The 20,420-nt window shown below is 44.4% G+C and overlaps 2 protein-coding genes and 1 long non-coding RNA gene across 6 annotated transcripts in view; 1 reads left to right on the plus strand and 2 right to left on the minus strand.

Moving 5' to 3' along the window:
- Positions 1 to 10,317, minus strand: part of TRAPPC9 (trafficking protein particle complex 9) — a 494,648-nt gene extending 484,331 nt beyond the window's left edge. For 2 of the 4 annotated variants that reach the window (XM_014965614.1, XM_014965611.1), the window contains exons 1-3: positions 10,273 to 10,317; positions 8,168 to 8,768; positions 830 to 975 (exon numbers count right to left, since the gene is read on the minus strand). In XM_014965614.1, coding sequence (XP_014821100.1) covers positions 830 to 975; positions 8,168 to 8,751 — 730 coding nt within the window. In that variant the 5' untranslated portion in view covers positions 8,752 to 8,768; positions 10,273 to 10,317. Of the gene's footprint in view, positions 1 to 829; positions 976 to 8,167; positions 8,769 to 9,861; positions 10,189 to 10,272 lie in introns of those variants that run through there. The other 2 variants (XM_014965613.1, XM_014965612.1) reach the window with 2 other exon arrangements.
- Positions 10,318 to 12,938: 2,621 nt separating this feature from the next.
- Positions 12,939 to 15,324, minus strand: LOC106902130. The gene is made up of 3 exons (XR_001414436.1): positions 15,272 to 15,324; positions 14,562 to 14,613; positions 12,939 to 13,044 (listed from the first exon to the last, which is right to left on the minus strand). It is a non-coding gene; the product is annotated as an uncharacterized LOC106902130 (long non-coding RNA).
- A 209-nt stretch (positions 15,325 to 15,533) lies between these two features.
- Positions 15,534 to 19,339, plus strand: LOC106902073 (chromatin accessibility complex protein 1-like). The gene is made up of 3 exons (XM_014965246.1): positions 15,534 to 15,689; positions 17,187 to 17,313; positions 18,267 to 19,339. The coding sequence occupies exons 1-3, from the start codon at positions 15,555 to 15,557 to the stop codon at positions 18,410 to 18,412; spliced, it is 408 nt and encodes a 135-aa protein (XP_014820732.1). The 5' UTR covers positions 15,534 to 15,554; the 3' UTR covers positions 18,413 to 19,339.
- Positions 19,340 to 20,420: the final 1,081 nt, after the last annotated feature.

Consider the following 20,420-nt stretch of genomic DNA (forward strand, 5'->3'; position numbering starts at 1 on the left):
TTATTCTGTGTCTAAAAGAATAATTTGGTAGTCCAACAGATGAGCTTTAAAATATTTTCATGCCCTGCAGAAGTCAAAAGCTCTCCTTTCCTGCTTGAAAAATCCTGAACCGTTTAACCTTTTGAAAGAGTAGAAGGAAAGAAGTGGAAAGTCAGAAGATGTTATGGTTTTCATAATACGTAACATACAGGGCCATTAGGAAGCTCAGGGGGTTTCCAAGGAGAATGAGAAAGCTAAAAGCAGAACTGGGAGACAACAATTTTCCTTAAAGGGTATGAAACTGATAAGCAGAAACTGTAGTCAAAGATCACTTGTATGTATATCCCATAAAGAGAAAAAAACAGGATGGAAAAAAAAGGAAAGGAAAGGAGGAAAGAAAAGTCAGGAAAAAAGTGAAGCCTAGGAACTAACATGACAGAAAGGAAGTTGTGCTAGTGGAAGTTAAACACTTGTGGCTTTGGCAGATGTAAAGGCAAAAATCTTTTGCTAACAGTCCATAGTAGAAACCTCCAGACAGATTTTTGAAACATCCATACCATCCACTGAAAAATAAATACCTTCCAGAGAAGGATTAAAAAGTCACATGCAATTTTTTTTTAAGTACATGCTTTACTACAATAATACATTTTATGTTGCAAGTTTTCTGAAACACATTTATTTCTTGTGCCTTATTAACTAATTTTTATTTTGACTTAATTCTTAGTCACACCTGATATTCAGATTTTGGCCACCAAAATATTTTTCATAATACAGAATAAAAGTTATAGAAAATCATTTGATTTACTTGGTTTTAGCAACTAATTATTTGATTCACTGCCATCAATAGTACCTCCAAGCCACAGAAAGTCATTCACGGACCGCAGAAGCTCCACTGCCATGTGATAATGCACCAAGGAATCTTGCAACATGCCAGCTTGTAAACACAGGTCACCAACGTGTTTCCGCATCCGGCCTTGGCAACGCTTCTTATAGTGCCTGCAAAATAAAAGGTACAATTTACAGTTATTTACAGGAAATGCTTATTTGAGGTAATGAACATCTAAAGCCGATTTTCTTTCCTCCTTAGTAGCACATCAACATTATTTACCCTCTTTCTCTGAGCAAACATCACAAGCGTAATACGCAAAAGAACCAACAATGTGAGGATATATTGAAAAAAAGCAATGCATCATGTATTTTGGCTACAGAGTATTTACACAGAGTCACATAAAACCAAAAAGACTGCACTTCAGAGTGCTTTAATACCCTTGTCACGTGAAATAAAACAGAATCAGAGACTAGCCCAGGTTGTAAGGAACCTCAAAAGATCATCTTGCTCAACCTCTCTTGGGAAAAGGAGCCTAGACGAGATTATTGCATCTTGAGAACCTCCAAAGCAAGGTTCTTGTAGTCCTGCATGGGTGTTGGGATGCCTTTCCATAGACACTATGCTTTTTCACTCTTAATCACATCTAGAAGCTCATTATTAAGTCAGGGGATGTCATTCTTTATTGTATACGTGAAGTATCTTCAAAGAATCTGGTTAAAAGGGGGTTCCAAAAATGCAAAGAACAAGCTCAGATTGACTCTCACAATTCTATGATTTTACCTTTGAGTAGATCTACTTTTTCAATTAAACTTAGACCAACAGAATATCTTAAAAAAGATTACCCGGCATACCTGAACCTAACAACTTAAAAAATGAAAATAAAAAACCACACCACCAAAAAATACCCCAAACCACACCACAGGGTAACATCCATTCTCCAGAGTTTTTAAGTATTTTTTCCAGATTGCATACGATTAAGTTCATAAATATGAGTCCTACAGCAAAAGGAAAAGAGATAGTGCCAGACTCCTAAATCAATAGAGGAATCTTTCAGTCATACTGCCTCACCAACAGCTCTTCCTAACCAAAACCTAAGTTTGCTGAAGATTGATGTATATGTCAGTATATGCGAAATCTGAATGCATTTATTCACTTAAACATCAATAAACTTTGTTCGTACAAAACAATTCTCTTATTGAAACTCTCTTTATTTATAAACAAGCAGATAATTTATTCCTGGTGATGAAGAACTTTGCTATTAATTATTCAACGACTGAATTCATTCCACCTACTTTTAGGGTCTGAAATGTGGTGCCACGACAAGATCTATCTCCTACAGTCCCTGCAAGCCTTCACCATCCTCCTGGAAAACATGTTCTCACTAATTATAGAGTAAGCTTGCACTGTACAAATGTATAAAGTGTGTCTAAATTTAGCACTCACAATTAAATACAATGAATTCAGGCTTTCCTCAGCCCCCGTCACTACTGCATGTGTGTCCACAAAGACAAAAGGCAAAGATTTCATTGAAATGAAACCCGCTCTCCACAGACACCAAAACGTAATTTACTTTGTATTTGGGAAGCTTGTTTTGAAAAAGAGTTAATAACTACAATGTCAGGTCATTAAAAGCATATCTAAGTGACTGATGGCTTCTTCAATGCATACTGGGGTGCAAATTTAATGGAAAAAATCATACATGCATATATATCTGTATCAGCATAAACTTATGTTTATTCATTTTAATACCTAGTTTTCCTTCAGAGCTTTACCTGAAGAATCTGACCACAAAGCTTAAAGTGAGAAGCATATAGATATCTCCTAATTTATTTTTTTATTAAAAGACTGTTTAATTATTTTGGCTCTCTACTGCTTAATCCTGATCTACATGATGACAGAAGTCCACATAAATTAACTGCCACTTTTTCCAAGATAAGATGACAACCTTTTTCTAGGTCTACTCCTTGTAGTACCCTACTGCTAAGAGCTGTTTCTATTTATTTGTCCTCTAGAAGATTATTTAAATCATTGAGCCTCAAAGACACACCCAAACACCCATCATAAACCCTTTCTGGAGTGTGACCCACTCAGAAATATCCTTGGGGAAGGCAATGCCACATAATGCAGGAACACACGTGGAATACTCCATAGCATCAGTCATCCAAACTCTTCTTCAGAAGGTCCTCTCCTCAACACACGTACGCACACTGTTGGCTACAAAACTAGTTTAAAATCTTATTCTATCAAGTTAGTTGCTTTAATTTGGTACCTAACACACTCTTCATATTCTCTTCAGAATAATAACCATGATCATCACCATCAGTGACCACAACTACTACTTCAAACTGGAAGACAACAAACCTGTTCCAGGAACCCAAAAGCACTACGCTACCCCATTTCCATTTCTACCTCATTTGTTGTATAGGATACACACTTGACCCTTTCATCCTCAACTCTTTTCTAGGATCCCAGGACAATTTTATGGAAAATTCAGAGCAACAACATTGTATTTCAAGACAGAATTTATTTTCGCTACAAACCATCCAGCAACAGGTTTGAAGGAATTTCTGGATCCTCAACATTTCAAAAGTGGCTAAATTTAAAAAGAAGAAACATGCAAAATGAATTTGCAAAAGTATTCATGCAAAATGCTTCAACAGAAATTTCCATCAAATTCTGCCAATTCCCATGAGCATGCAGAACTATAGATATCACCAATCATAACATTATCCAGACTTATAAGACACAGCTACGGCATTTGATCGACTGCCAGAACGTTTGAATTTGGAAACCAAACACAGGCAGCAACAGCTTCATGGCTTTGGAGTTTAAAAAAATAAAGCAAATTCCAGAGGCCAGCAGCCACCTAAGCAAATTATGTGTGCCCTACAAAAAAATTCAGCATTGCTACCAAATATAATTGCTAAATGCACCAAAAGGGGTCAACCACAGTAGTAAGGCTCCAGGCAGCAATTATTTTTGTGTGTACTGAAAAATAAATAGAAAAAGCAACACTAAAATATGCAATGAAGGCGGAGTGGAAAGGCAGTACATGGAAGAAAGCTAACTATTTTTAAATATACGCAATCACAGCCTACCTTTTTAGACCCAACAACAAACTCACAGGGCAGTATGAGAGAAGAAGGGGGGCAAAAAAAAAAGAAAGGAACAAAACAAAAATTAGAAAGACAGAGAACAGAAAGAAAATTAACACCCACATACACATACTGAGATACCATAAACTTTGATAAATCAGTGAATAAATCCCATCTACGATGCTGTGTAGAGAAAGATATAACTATAAATAGAGCCCTACTTTCACATCACTCAGTGGTATTAAAGGAATGCCTTACTGGTATTAAAAAAGAAAGAACCTAAGACACAAACTGATGCAAACAACATTAAAATGAGCTTATCCAAGCAGGTTTATAATCATACACGAGTAAGTGTTTGGGCTTTTTTTGAGCTGAAAACGGAAATAAAATAGAAAGATTAAACAAATGGGATTTCTGGTATTTCTGGCAAGTATGTTTCCTAGTTTCAAGTTTGTAGGACCTTTGTATCACCATGAAAATCTGCATTTCCATTCCTTCCAATCAGCCTCCCAACATCTACAACTATCAAGTTCAACTGGTTTCAGAAACTTTTCCAATTATCCTCAGCAGCTCTGTGACCATGTAAATATTTTACCTAATTTAGAGATGAAGAAACAGAAAGAAAAATTAACAAATTTGCTAAGATCACCTATTGGCTGAGTGCTCTAGGAATTAAACCAAGGTCAGACTCCCAGACCTACAACTTCTAGTTAACAGGACAATCTTTCTCCAAAACTTCTTAGGACTTTATCGCTCAATTTTTTATACATGAGGTTTTCTACCAGCCAAAAAAAATTCCTCTACAGAAATAATATAGTGCTTTTGTATATACTGTCACCTCAGTACGAGCTCTGGGAACGTTGTCTCTTCTGCTCGTTTTACAAAAAACTTCCAAAAGACAAAGATCAGCTCCACTTTTTCTGAGAATTATTTGAAATGCAGCATAATAATCCATCTTCCTAAATTATGAACTCTGTGTCTTAAAAGAAGCCAATCACGTTGCAATTATTACACAACCAAATTAATGCTAGCCTTACTAACTGAGTGACAGAGGTGATTAGCTCTGTGTATCTAGTCCTAGTCATAAGTTACTAACCTTAGTATTTCATAATAAATTGCTTGGAGAAAAGTCTCTTTTAAGATACAAAACAAGTTCAGCAGCTTCAATTAGTCTTCAAATCATATGACCATAATTACTATGTCCCATGTAACAACTTAACATACTCTCATTCAATGTATCAACCCACTTGCTAAACTCAGTGAAATTTCACTTCGACTTAGGAGTTACAAGAAAACATATGCTTATTTATCCTAAGCAGACATCTGCAACTAGAGAAACAAAGGCATATACTCTCTGTTATAAGCATAGAGAGTGTGCCTCTTCCTTCCATCAATTCAATATAGAATATTTGTGCTTTTTAACCAGTTAGTTGCACAATGACTGGGAGGTCAGGATACATTGTATACAAAAAGAACTTAAAAAAGGGATAGAAGGTGTATATAAAAGACAGTAAGGGGTCATTCTTTGCCTTTAACCCTTTAGAAATTTCCACCCATTCTAGAAAAAGCTGTTTCATTTGCCTCTCTCTCTTAATAACACTACCATTTTTTTATTTCATTCTTTAAACTCATTATTGCTGACAGACTCAAAACCAACAAAGTAGCCAAAGTTATTCTACCAGATGTTGTCATATGTGCTCTATGCATTCAGAGAACCTTTACCCCCTCCCTGAAGAGAATTACACAACATAGGATCCTGGATAAAACAGAAACTGGACTCAGTTAAAGAAGGTCCTTTCTAGCCCTATATCTCCCCGTTATGACCTAACGCAATACTTTTGGGAAGTATTAGGAAATTTTTTACTGCAAGAGAGAACATGCTACAGTATAAACCTTTTATTGCAACCCAAGTACTAAAATGCAATATATTACCATTTTACATCTAAAGACCTAGGCTTGAAAGTGCAGGTTAGTTTAATAAACTGATTTTAGTTCAACCACATTTCATGATCCTGAATCTCTGCAAAGTAGAACACAGAAGCAGATGCATCAGGCTCCATGAAAGGTCCCTGTGCCAAGACACTCAGGTACGCTATGGACATGTCATAACTCAGTCAAGGACAACTCCTTCCTCTAATACAACTGATCTTTACTTGGGATTATGTAAATTTCTCCTTTCTGTTACAAAACTCAAAGATATTTACAAAAAAAAAAAAAAAAGAATCCAGGCATTAGCAGTTATTTCCTTACTCAGCCACGCAAAATATTAAACTGAATATAAATATCTTTTAATTCAGATTGCTTATGTTATTTGCATATAAATCCTAAATTTTAAACAATCAGAAGTACTAACTCCGCAGCAAAATAAAAAGCTGAAAAACTTTCTTCCTATTGAAAGAGGAAAGATTAGACTATTTAACACCTTTTCTTTGAGCAGTTAAGTGCCACAAACATTTAAAGTACATCCATTGATCTAGAGTTATTGGAAAACCACTAGGTTTCTGTACCTGAACCAGTGCTTAACTCTGGATAAACCCCTGGTTTTACAGATCCAGGGCCATACAACTTTCATTTTGCAAAGGATTCAAACATCACACTGAAACTGTTTCAACTCTTCAATGTAAAAGCATAAAAAAATCTTCTTGGATACGGACAAACACACTACCTGTCCTTTGAGCTCCTCACCAGTTCAGAGCTTCACAGGAAATATTTAGCCACTGGCTACAACACAGCCACTGCTCATAAATAAGTAATTTATGTCAGGGACTGACTTCCAAAATACAATTTGGAAGCATACTATTTAGAAGACACAATTGAACAGCATTATAAATTCCGATTTTGAGATTCATGGCCAAAACTTGTTGTTTTCCCAGCTAATTGGAACAGGAAATCTTGGCGATTGCATTCAACTAACATTCATCTAAACTGAGTAACTGAAGCTGAAATTCTCAAAGGGCTGATCTAGTCTACAAGAACTTACCGCCCATGCAGAGCATGAAAAACAGTAAGATAACAATTTATACTGCTAATGAAAGTTGAATAGTGCAGGGATTAACCACAGCACTGAAAGAGCAGCTTAAGTAGGGAACAACATGGGATAAGCAAGTCCAAGCAAGATCAACTTGTTCTATTCACCAGCAACGAGGACGGGGAGCGAGGGAGAAAGGTACTGTTGGCCCTTCGAGCAACCAGAGATAATTTAATGGAGGGCTTCAAACTAATTAAAAACTTAGAATATTTTCTTCTAACATATTACATTCTTATACAGAAATTCTAAGGCTAGGGCTAATTATGCAGGCAGAGCTGATTAACATCATCAGGCAGCTTCCCAAGCCTGCCTGGATAGCTCTAGACACCCAGCCTGGATACTTTTGAGTCTTTTTTGATCTTTTTCACACACTAACCACCACTGGCATCCCTAGTGATACAGGACAGATGTGAAGGACACACAGGGCTTCCACACCTCTATCCTTCCAAAGACAACAGGGAAGTCCTTTGGATTTGACTGCAGACAGAAGAGTCAAAACACATTTTCCACCTGCCCGTAGCTAGCGAGCCAGAATTACTAATCCCTAATCCAAGAACTATGTAACACTCAAATCTGAAAAAATGAGCATGTGAATGATTAGGAAGGAAAGATGTGATGTGGAGAAAAAAAAAAGCAAACAAACAAACACCAAACCAAACTATTACATACACAAAACCAAAGAGAACAGTTGGGGAGGTGAATGGTAGCAAAACAAGACAAGTCAAGAATATAAAATAATTAAATAAAAACAAAAAACAAGGAAAGATGCTGGACTTAGTCACCAAAATATATGGTCATCGTTTCATAGAATGAAAAAGACAGAGGCTTAGGGGGAAAAAAACCACAGTAAATAGGGTTAGTCAAATACTACTCCACACAACATAAAATTATTTTTCATCATGGTTAATTGAATTTATTAATTCTCTGCATCTAGATACCATTTGAAGCTTTCCAACAAAAAGTTTCTTTATAGCAGAATCTGTCGAAACTTTCCTTCCTACTATTTCATTAGCCTCATAAATTATATATATATGAACTCACTCAAAACATTGAATGTGGTTTGAGTTTATGTATTAAATTAATTAACAAATTAAATTCTCTCAAATTACCACTGAGGTACACAACAAGACAGTTAACAAATTACATTTTGTCCTTTCTAACAGGCGTACTATGAAGGCTGGCAATTGCCACATGTATGTTTTCAAGACCCACGAGCTGACAAAAATAGCTGCTTACCTACTGTCTGTGTCCAGCCCTACAAAATCCTTCTTCTCAAAGGGAACGCAGAGGAGTGGGATCTTGTCTCCAGACTTATCAGTGGCTCTGTCAAGCCGCTTAGACTCCAAGACTATGAAGAGGGATTCGATAAAATCTTCTATTCTCTTCTCCACAGTTTCACATTCATCATAACTGGGATAGAACGCCACATCCGTGCGGGGCTGCTCCGCAATCTCTCCTTGAAGCCCGAAGACAAACAACCGGGAATCGTAGAGAGTAGAACCATACATTTCCTTCTGAAGATGGAACTTTTCAAAAGTCTGAGGCCATTCCTTTGCGGAAGAACAGTCTGTGATAGTTATCAGCCCCACAACTTTCCGGTGTGTCTGAAAATCCCCCCATTCGTTGTTCTCTGGGGGATAATGGTGCCTGTAACGGATGTACAGCACACGCTGGGAGTCACGCACGTTAACCTGACTCACTGCCGAAATCCGCTTGTAGATCCTGAAAAAGCTCTCTTCGGGTACAATGCCAATTGGCTGCACCACAACCAGGAGGGTCTGATGGTCCTCAGCACACTGCATGTAGTCGGGAACACTCATTTTGCACCAACTGCAGGCTAGTAAGAGAAAAACGTATATTATTTTTTAACATTCAGAAGCACACACTGTTGCTGAATCCAACCAGGACGATGCTAAATACTTCTGCATCCTGTATATATGTGCTACAATACTAATACTTTCTTTCATCATTTTACTAAATCTTCAATCATGCAGCCTACTGATGAAGTTACACGGTGCACAATGAGGGCTCTTAGACATGTATTAGTATAGCCACAAACAAAAAAACCCTGTAAATTAGGTTTTTCCAAGCAAGTCAGTTACCCATTCACCGTGCAGCTACGCAAGCCGACCTCACAGACGGGGCAGCAGAGTCTTCTCCCTGCCACAGCCCCAGATTAAACGCTTGCTAAGGCACCACCTCAGAGGAGATGTCCTTTGGGACTTGGGCTCTCCAGTCCATCTCCACACCACTCCTTGGGGAAACGCAGAAAACTGCGTGAGGTGGGATGTAAGCAGACCCCCCCCATCAGAATGACCAAACTTTACACAGCTGTCAGCACTCACATATGGCCGGGGAGAGGAAAACCAGGTCCAGAAAACACTTATTTTTGAGAAAAAGTGAAGTCGTCACTTTCTCAAAACACAAGGCTGGTTCATCAAAAAGGACCAGGCAATGTTTTCGCTTTTATATGTAAATATTTAGACTTCCTTCTCCCCTGAGCTGTCTGAAATTGACTACTGGACACAGCTGTGCCTCTGAAACAAAATCACAGAATCACAGAATCATCTAGGCTGGAAGAGACCCTCGGGATCATCGAGTCCAGCCATCCACCCTACTCTAAAGTTCTCCCCTACACCATATCCCCCAACACCACATCTAAACGGTTCTTAAACACAGCCAGGGATGGTGACTCAACCACCTCCCTGGGCAGCCTATTCCAATGCCCGACCACTCTCTCTGTGAAGAATTGTTTCCTAATGTCCAAGATGTGCATCCCTAAGCCCTCGCATCTCCCCTCAGACCTCTCGGATCCACCACAGACCCCTTGGTGGACTCCAGCTCCACAGGACGCTATAAAATGTACATACCACCACCAAAAAAAAAAAGAGAAAAAAAAAATTAAAGAACCAAACCACAAGGCAGCACACCTTTAGCCCGACACAACTTGCTTTTACCAGAGAGAAGGAAGAAAAAAGAGAAGCAGGGAGCGCAGGTGGCAGCCCAGCAGCCCTTTGAGGAGGGAGGGGTATTTCCTCAGAACTACCGGCAGGGCGGAGGGAGGCCGGAGGGTGTAAAGCCCCTTTCCGCCCCCAAAACTCCCCAACTCCAGCGAGGCAGCCCCCGGCCCCCGCCGCCTCAGCCGGAGGCCGCGTCCCGCCAGGGCGGGCGGAGAGCTGGGGAAGGCAGGGGGCTGAGGGGCGGCGAGAGGAGCTGGGGGGAATCAGGGGAGCGGCCGTGGGGGCTGAGGGAAGGGCAGAGCCTCTCAGGGAAGGGGGGGGTGGCGGCGGCCGCCACAGGACCCGGGGGCGGTAACGCGGGGATTGGGGGGGCGCACTCACAGCCGGGACAGGAACCGCCCCCCGCCGCCTCCTGCTGCCGGACGCGCGGGGCGGAACTGACGGCAATGGGCGCGCGGGCCCGCCCCGCCGGGGGAGCTCGGCGCGTGCGCAAAGGGGGGGGAGCAGTAATGGCGGGCGGTTTCTCTGAGGCGATGTCTCCTCAGGGTTGCTGCTGGGATGCCAACAGCATCCTGGCCTGTATCAGGAACAGCGTGGCGAGTAGGGCCCGAGAGGTGATTGTCCCCCTGTACTCGGCACTGGTGAGGCCTCACCATGAGTACTGTGTCCAGTTTTGGGCCCCCCTACCATAAAAAAAGACATCGAGGTGCTGGAGCGGGTCCAGAGAAGGGCGACAAAGATGGTGAGGGGTCTGGAGAGTAAGTCTTATGAGGAGAGGCTGAGGGAACGGGGTTATTCAGCCTGGAGAAGAGGAGGCTGAGGGGAGACCTTATTGCTCTCTACAACTACCTGAAAGGAGGGTGTAGAGAGATGGGGATCGGTCTCTTTTCTCAAGTCACAGGCGACAGGACAAGAGGAAATGGCCTCAAGTTGCGCCAGGGGAGGTTCAGGCTGGATATTAGGAAATATTTTTTCACTGAAAGGGTTCTCAGCCATTGGAATGGGCTGCCCAGGGAGGTGGTTGAGGCACCATCCCTGGAGGTGTTCAAAAGACGGGTTGATGTCGTGCTGGGAGGTATGGTTTAGTGATGATGCTCCTTGTTTGTTGTGCGGGTGTCTATTTTTGTCAGTTAGGTTGACGGTTGGACAAGATGATCTTTAAGGTCCCTTCCAACCTAGAAGATTCTGTGATTCTGTGTGAAAACTGAAAACTTCGGGGGTTCTAACGTGTAGCGGCGGCCAGAAGCGAGCCTCCTGTCAGCGTTTCCAAATCCCGACACCGGTCTTTATAGGTTAAAGGGCAAAAATCTGGAAAAGCCCGAGAATGATGAGCCTCATGTTGGGGCTTGTGAGGTTGAACAAGGCCAAGGGAGGATCTTGCGCTTGTGGTCGAGGCAAGCCCTGGTATCTGCACAGGATGGGCGGTGAAGGGATGGAGAACAGCCCTGCTGAGAAGGTCTTGGGGGTGATGATCCGTGGAGACCTCATAGCAGCCTACCAAGATCTGAAGGGAGCCTACAGGAAGGGTAGGGACAGGACAAGGGGTAACGGTTTTAAATTGGAAGAGGGGAGATTTAGATTAGATACCAGAAAGAAATTATTTCCTGTGAGGATGGTGAGACACTGGAACAGGTTGCCTAGAGAAGCTGTGGCTGCCCCATCCCTGGAGGGGTTCAAGGCCAGGCTGGATGGAGCTTTGAGCAACCTGGTCTGGTGGGAGGTGTCCCTCCCCAGGGCAGGGGGGTTGGAACTGGGTGATCTTTGAGGTCCCTTCCAACCCAAACCATTCTATGATTCTATAACACAAGAGACGTACTGCAGACTGACTTCTTTGGATGTTGCCTGCTATGGGGAGAGTTGGAAATCAAAGTTCAGCAACCAGACTCTTCTTCTATAATTTCATTTTATTTACATACATATAACACAGATATATACAAGAAAAAGCATATATATCTACATCTATCTATCCCTGTATCCTGCTTTAACCCCGGCCGGCAGCTAGTGTTAAGACATATTAGTTGTTTAGCTTAAATAAGTAATAGAATAAATTACTTCAGGTTATAATATGGTGTGATTTATGCTCTTTGCTTAGCTTTACTTAGCCTGAGCAGTTAAATTTGCTGAAGCCTTTAGGCTGCAATAGAGTTAATTTTCCTTAGTGATTTTCCTAGCAGCTGGTACAGTGCTGTGTTTAGGCTTTTAGTATAAGAAAAGATAACACACGGATGTTTTGGTAGTATTTACCCTAAATTTGGGACTTTTCAGCTCCCCATGTTCTGCCAGCAAGCACAGGTGCCCAAGAAGCACAAACCAGAAGATAAGGAGGCTCCAACCCTCAGCAGAGATGGCAAATCAGCACGATAAGAGCAACCTGCCCAGGTACAGGCCTATTTATAAAATGAAGTAAAAAAAAAAGAGATTACTAAAGGGAAGCTCAAAAGCGTCAGCAACAACAAATCTTCACTGTGGGACAAGAACACCATCTCTGGTCGTTCCTTTATTAGACCTAATTTAGTTAGAGAGCTTAAAAATAGCTGCACTGAGCAGTTTCTTACTCAGGTCTGCAGAGCACAGCAAAAAGGACTCCTCTCACACAGACCGGGGCGGTAGGAAAGGAGAGCCCGAGCTGTGATGCTGCTCTCCAGGTTGTAATTAGTACAAACACTCCCTATCCTGAGCAGGGCATATTGCTTTTTAGGCAAACTCTTGTTTTGAATTGACCCAAGGAGAGATTTATTTTACCTGCGTTCACAATCAGGTTTAATGAAGATTTCTTAATAACAACACCAGTTCTGATTCAAGAGAAATAATTCCAGTATGAACCACTCTACGGATTTGTTTGTTTTAATTAGGAGCAGGTTCGATTCCGTTACTGCTACGACATTAATTTTACAATTTCAGAATATATTTTTTTAAAAAGCTACATTCTTAAATATCAGTAATACTGCAATATCATGGTTATTTTCAGAGTTGTGTGCACACCCACCTTATGCTATACAGATGTATTGATTGTCTCCCGCAAACTAGAGCTGTGTTAGCAGCCTTAAGTTTGCTGTGCTCCTACTCCTGTTCTCCATCAGCTGAAAGCCATCTTCTGCCCAGCATGGTACTGAAGAAGACAGTGTTGTCCCACACGTGGCCTTTCAGGGAGCACTGCACAGCAAAGAGGAAACAGCTGAGATAGGACCCAGAGAAGAGTGAGCCCAGGTTTGCCCAGACCACCTTAAACTGTGTTGTCCACAGCTGAGTATAATGACTACAGGCAGGTCCCTACAGCCTATGGGATCTATACGGATCCTAAATCCATATCCAAATAGCTCAATGCCCTCAGAAATCTTGGAAGTTTGATGGGGGTTTATATGTACATTGAAATAATGAAAGACCCCAGTAGAATCTGTAAGAAAATCACTGTTGTCGTAATGTCGATTTTTTCCACAAGATGTCACAAGAGGATAAGGCTGAAGGAGCAAACTGAGCCTGCTCGATATCCATACAGCTCCCAGGACACGATGCTTCACTTCAGAGAACTTAACACAGAATGGCCTCAAAGAAGTTGTAACCTCCAAGGAACTGGGCAGCCGAAGAGATTATCTGTAATGGCTTAAAGTAAAAGATGTCTCCAGATACCGTATCGTTGGAACTGATGCCAGTGAACACATCACTGCACCACCCTTGCACAAAGGTGCTGACAACTGCTCAAGGTGCTCTCTTTTATTAATAATAAATCCCTATCATCTGTAGGAAAGTGCTTAAAAGACGTGAAGATGTGGTGCTGAGGGACCTGGCTTAGTGGTAACTTGGCAGTTAAGGGTTGAACTTGGCGATCTTAAAGGTCTTTTCTAACCAAAACGATTCTATGATTGTCCTTATGTATTGGGCAAATTCTATGTAAACAAGTAATATTCTGTTAACAAATTCCCTGTATTTTCCATTTAATATGATTCTTTTTGGGTACATCCCTTTTTGCCCTTAATTCCATGTAAACTATTATTGCATGCTATGGAAAACCTCCCGTTCTTCCCTCTCATGCTAAGTAGCTATCAAAGGCCTTAGCAGCCTTCTTACCAGTACAAATCATCAGGCGTATTGTTTGTAAAGCATATTGGAAACTTTTCACTTAAGTTATTCACATTAAGCCATTAACGAAATGCAAACTACAGAATCATAGAATTGTCTACGTTGGAAGGGACCTTTCAGATCATCAAGTCCAACCATCAACCTAACTCTGATAAAAAACCATCACTAAACCATGTCACGAAGCACTATGTCAACCCGTCTTTTAAATACCTCCCAGGATGGTGCCTCGACCACTTCCTTGGGCAGCCTGTTCCGAGGCTTAATAACCCTTTCAGTGTAAAAATTTTTCCTAATATCCAATCTGAACCTCCCCTGGTGCAACTTGAGGCCATTTCCTCTTGACCTGTTGCCTGTGACTTGGGAGAAGAGACTGACCCCTACCTATCTACAACCTCCTTTCAGGGAGTTTAGGGAGTGATAAGGTCTCCCCTCAGCCTCCTTTTCTCCAGGCTGAACTCCAGCTCCCTCAGCCTCTCTTCAAAAGACTTATTCTCCAGATGCATCACCGTTTTTGGAAGAACATCAGCTCTTACTCCAAGAGGCACAGACCAAACTTATGGAGCCAACAGCAGCAGCAGCAAAACCTCCCTCACCTTCGGCAGCCTTGGGCTGACACTGGTCATCCAGCAGCACGTTACAAGGTACCTGCACAGCAGACACACAGGTTAAATACTCTCTGTACATGACGAATGTGCTAATAATAAAGACAGAGCCCCATAATCATGTAATAGTTTACATGTACCATCCACACCCCAACAGGGAATGGTTTGGGTTGGAAGGGACCTTAAAGATCATCAAGTTCCACCCCCCCTGCCCTGGGCAGGGACACCTCCCACCAGATCAGGTTGCTCCAAGCCCCATCCAGCCTGGCCTTGAACCCCTCCAGGGATGGGGCAGCCACAGCTTCTCTGGGCAACCTGTTCCAGTGTCTCACCACCCTCACAGCAAAGAATTCCTTCCAGATATCTAACCTAAATCTCCCCTCTTCCAGTTTGGCGAGCGTGAGGACTACCAGGCGGCGTTCTCTCTTGCTGCACCAGGGCGGCAAAAAGGGGTATTTAGCAGCCTGTAATTACAGTCCGAGTTAATAATTTTGTAGCCAGTGGGCTGTAATTGGGATGTGCATGGGATGAGCCTATTTCTTATTAAAAACAAGCGCCCCAGACCCCGGAGGCTGAGGCCCAGGCGGCGGGGCCGGGGGACCCCCCCCTCGAGGCGGCGGGGCCGGGCCGGCCCGGGGGAACGCTCAGGCCCTTCCCGGCGCTTTGGGAACACGGAGGAAAGGGAGAGGAGACTCCCCTACCCCGAGGTACCAGCAGCCGGACATCCCGGTTCCTCACGGCGCCCGCCTTCCACCTCAGGAACAGCGGTGGCCCCGCCGCCGGGAAAGGGCGGGGAGAAGGGCGAGGAGCGCCCTGGGGCTTGTAGTCCTCCCTCCGCCCGGCTTGCTGGGAGCTGTAGTCCCGCCGGTCCTCCCCCCATGGCGGCCGGGGACTACAGCTCCCGGCGGGCCGCGGCGACCGCCCATTTTTCGCCGGGCTGGGGGGAAGGGCCGGAGCCGGTGCCGGGGTTCGGGGGGGGAAAAGATGGCGGCGAGGCCGAGCGGCGGGGAGAACCGGCTGGTGTCGCTGCCCCTGTCGCGGATCCGCGTGATCATGAAGAGCTCCCCGGAGGTCTCCAGCATCAACCAGGACGCGCTTTTCCTCACCGCCAAAGCCACGGTACCGCCTCCCCTTTCCCCTTCCATCTCCGCCGGCCCCGCGCCCTTCCCCGCCGGGCCTGGGCCTGCGCCTCCCTGAGGGGCCGCCGCCTCAGGGCCGGGCTCCCGCCTCCCTCCGTGTCGGTGCCGGGCTCGTCCCCGGCCGGTGGGACTTCCCCCGCTGCCAGGGCCCAACGCTCGGCGGCCATCGAGCTTCAGGCGTCGGTCTCTCGCTGTGGAAAAAGGGCTGTGTAGAATCACGGGTAGATGGAAGGGACCTTGGAGATCATCGGGTTCCAACCCCCCTGCCCTGGGCAGGGACACCTCCCACCAGACCAGGTTGCTCCAAGCCCCATCCAGCCTGGCCTTGAACCCCTCCAGGGATGGAGCAGCCCTAGCTTCTCTGGGCAACCTGTTCCAGTGTCTCACCACCCTCACAGGAAAGAGTTTCTTCCTGATATCTAACCCAAACCTACACTCTTTGGGCTTAAAACCGTTACGCCTCATCTTGTGGCTCCACTCCCTGATAAAGAGTCCCTCCCTGTCTCTCCTGCAGGCCCTTTGGGTGCTGGAAGGGGCTGTAATGTCTCCTTAGAGACTTCTCCAGGCTGAACAACCCCAGCTCTCTCAGCCTGTCCTCGCAGCAGGGGTGCTCCAGCTCTTGGATCATCTTTGTGGTCCTCCTCCAGACCCATTCCAACATGTCCATGGCCTTCTGGTGTTGGGGGTCCCAGATCTGGACGCAGGTCGGGTCTGACCTGTGGAACAGAGGGACGAAATTCCCCCCCCCTCACCCTGCTGGCCACGCTGCCTTTGATGCAGCCCAGGATGCAGGTGGCTTTCTGGGCTGTGAGCACATGTTGCCAGCTCATGTTGACCTTCTCATTCACCAACACCCCCATGTCCTTCTCCTCAGGGCTGCTCTCCAGCAATTCTCAGCCCAGCCAGTATTTGTGCATGGGATTGCCATGACCCACGTGTAGGACCTTGCACTTGGCTTGGTTGAACTCCATGAGGTTCACACGGGCCCACCTCTCAAGCCTGTCCATGTCCCTCTGGATGGCATCCCTTCCCTCCAGCTTGTTGAGCACACCACACTGCTTGGTGTCATCGGCAAACTTGCTGAGGGTTTGGGCATCTTCCCATCCAGCTGAGCTCCAGGAGTCTGTGAGCAATGCAGGAGGTTCTTATTTCCACCACTGTCAATTAATACAAATTAGCCTGTGTGGAAATGATACCCTGCTGCTTTCTCATCCCAAGGGTCATTTCCTGGGCTGTGGGAAGTGTCGAAAAGCAGCACAAATTAAGTGATGTACCAGAACCCAAACCTGCAGTCGGTTCTCCAAGGAGAGGCAACTATATCCTGAACTTCAGCTCTTCTGAAATTAGTGCATCTCTCCACAAAGTGTCAAATACGTGCAGTTAAATGTGGCATTTGTGCCTTTAAAAAGGGAATAAAGAAAACTGCTGGCAGCTGTATGTGTGAATTCATAGTTTGACTTGTGTTTTAATTTTGTAGGAACTTTTTGTTCAGTATTTGGCTACGTACTCCTACAAACATGGCAGAGGCAAGGAGAAGAACGCTCTAACTTACAGTGACCTGTCTCATACTGCAGAAGAGTGTGAGACCTTCCAGTTCCTTGCAGGTATCTATAGCGTGGGGGTAAATCCAGTGTGTAATTTGGAAAAGGAAATTTTGCTCTTATTGAATTGTTTTGTGAGGACACAGTTCTGCTGGTCATTAGTCTCCTGTAGAGCATTCAACTGGAACTCAGCAACTACGTCACTGAAAACATTTCTTTGGGAATGGGGATTTTTCTGGTGCTTCAAAATGACAGGAGGCTCAGGAGTTCTCAGCACGTTGCCTGAGGCACTTCTGGAATTCCAGCAGCTCCCTCTGAAAGCTTCCAGCCCGTAACGCGAGATTGCTGCGCATCTTTGGCTGAGAAGTTACGTGGCCCCAAAATTACACATTTAAATCTGGAAGCTGTTGCTCTGAGTGACTCATCCTATGGCTCCTCATTCCTTTTTTTTTTTTACATATATACGTTACACACACGTGTGGATGCACACACACTTTTTACTGATACCTGTATTTTTGTTCTAACGCTTGACTCGGAAAAAGGCGTTGGCACAGGGTGTAGGGGGAGAATAAGATATTCCCAGCCCAGTCTGAGTTCCCCATGGCTGTACTTTCAGAGCACACAGCTCTGTGTTGTCTCAGGTCCATCATTATTGCCCCAAGCACATATTTTACCTTTATGCAGAAAACCTGTTTCTGCAGGATGGAAACAGCTTGTTGAATCCAAAGCAGTTGGGTAATTGAGTGCTCTGGTTTACATCAAATAAATCATGTGTGTGAGCAGATAGTAAAGACAATTTGCCAGTAATCAGTTGTAAAATACATGCCTTATCTGTGGTTATTTGTGCTGTAAGGGGGTAGTTCCCTCTTATTCCTAATTCAGTATTCACTTAAATAATAATGTTTTTAACAAAGCCTCCGTTTTACTTCATATCCTTAGTGGTATGGAGGCACTGGTATTAATGAGGCAATCTAAGTGTTCAAACAGACTATAAAAGAAAGAATTTTACCTTCCAGATATCTTGCCAAAGAAGATCCTGGCTAGCAAATACCTAAAAATGCTTGAAAAAGAGAAGCGAGATGGAGAAGTGGGGGAAGATGATGAAGAGGATGAGGAGGAAGAGGATGAAGACGAAACTGTTGGTGAAGATGTTGGATCTTAAGACCGATGGAGAACGGCCTCATAGTCGATCCATTTTCTCTTGTGTAAAAGGATGTTATTTTTGTGACTGAGAATCCAGCTGCTGGATATATTTATACACTGAGCCATCTGCTTTTGCTTTAAGAAGTTTAGAAATTGAACCTGATACTTGTTGAAGAGCGGGATTCCTCCCCCGGCAACGTGGTGGGGTGAGAAGAGCCCGAGGTGAACCTGAGGGCGGAACTTGCTTCAGATGATTTCAAGTGACTTCTCCAGACAATCAGTATCCAAATTTAATTTTTCTTACGGGTGGGCAGCTTTTCAGTCTCTGACTCAAGGGAGGCCTCTCCCACACTTTGTGTTTCTCCTCGGAGCAGAAGAAGAGGTGTGAGGGGAGGTGTTTTACATGGTGTCTGCTGTCCTCAGCCTCCTTGGGGAGCCCATAACCCATCAAACCCTCCCTGGCTTCTCTGGGACGGTGCCAGGGTGTTACCTGTGGACCAAGACTATTAAAAAAAAAGGTCTTTCTGTAAAAACAGCTGCTTCTGTGGGGTGGCCTGAAAAGCCCCATGGGCACAGGAACAGGGCAGAGGATGAGCCATTCCAGGAGCTCGTGTGGTTCTGGGGCTGTGGTGGTAAAAAGAACACAGGTTAGATAACATAAATATGTACAGCTGGAACCTTTTGCTCTCCTGGGCTCCACCTCTGCAGCGTGGCCGTGGTGTTCCACCAAACCACACCATGAAGTCTCTTAGATGTGGCTTGTTGAGAATGAGCGACCCTTTTACCGCGTGAGCGACGGAGCTGGCTTTTTCATTTGTTTTTGTTTGGGGGGTTGGTTTTTTGTTTTGGGGATATAGTTTTGGTTTTTTTACTATAGAAATGGTAACCGCCCTGTGTGGAACTTTATACGCAACTTTGTAAAATAAATGTTTTGTATGAAAAGCAACAGTTGACGCAGAGGCTTTCCATGGTTCTTGCCTGGGTCAGTCACGTAGGGGGGCAGCGCTTGCTGGCCATCCCTCCAGGGGGGAATCATAGAATGGTTTGGGTTGGAAGGGACCTTAAAGACCATCCAGTTCCAACCCCCCTGGGCAGGGACACCTCCCACCAGACCAGGTTGCTCCAAGCCCCATCCAGCCTGGCCTTGAACCCCTCCAGGGATGGGGCAGCCACAGCTTCTCTGGGCAACCTGTTCCAGTGTCTCACCACCCTCACAGCAAAGAATTTCTTCCTGAGATCTCATCTAAACCTCCCCTCTTTCAGTTTAAAACCATTCCCCCTCATCCTATCCCTACATTCCCTGATAAAGAGTCACATCAAGGCCTTGGAGGTGGCTGTGGTGAATTTTGGCAGCTCACTAATCCCCAGCGAGGACTTCGGCTGAATGTCCCCTCTCCAGCAGTTCCCTGTCCTTCTGGAACTGGGGAGCCCAGAACTGGACCCAGTGCTCCAGATGGGGCCTCCCCAGGGCAGAGCAGAGGGGCAGGATGACCTCCCTCCACCTGCTGGTCACGCTCTTCCTGATGCCCCCCAAGATGCCATTGGCCTTCTTGGCCACAAGGGCACATTGCTGCCTCATGGTCATCCTATTGTCCACCAGGACTCCCAGGTGTTTCTCCTCAGAGCTGCTCCCCAGGAATAACCCCACACACCCCGTGCAGCACCTTTACATTTAGATTACAATTTGACAGAGCAAAATTTGGCGTAGAGTAAGGACCTCTCAGGATGAGGTGTCCTCCCACCGCTCCGCTCTACTCACCACCGAAAATTCATTAAGGGCAGGAATCCGTCCCCGCTGGGTGCTCCTGGAAAACTGAAGAAAATCTTACAATGGACAAGTGAGAGCAGAAATCGGCAGAATTGAAGAAAGAGCCATCGAAGCCAAACTTGTAAAGATGAGGAATTTTATTTTATTGACATACTATGAGGCAAAAACAAAAATTGACACCATACAAAATAACTTTTTATAAAATATCATTCACATCATTATTTTGTCAGGAATTACAGCATTCTGAGCTTTGTTACAA

Source organism: Calidris pugnax, unplaced genomic scaffold (assembly GCF_001431845.1).
Source record: "Calidris pugnax isolate Ruff unplaced genomic scaffold, ASM143184v1 scaffold41, whole genome shotgun sequence".
In the NCBI taxonomy this organism is placed as follows: domain Eukaryota; kingdom Metazoa; phylum Chordata; class Aves; order Charadriiformes; family Scolopacidae; genus Calidris; species Calidris pugnax.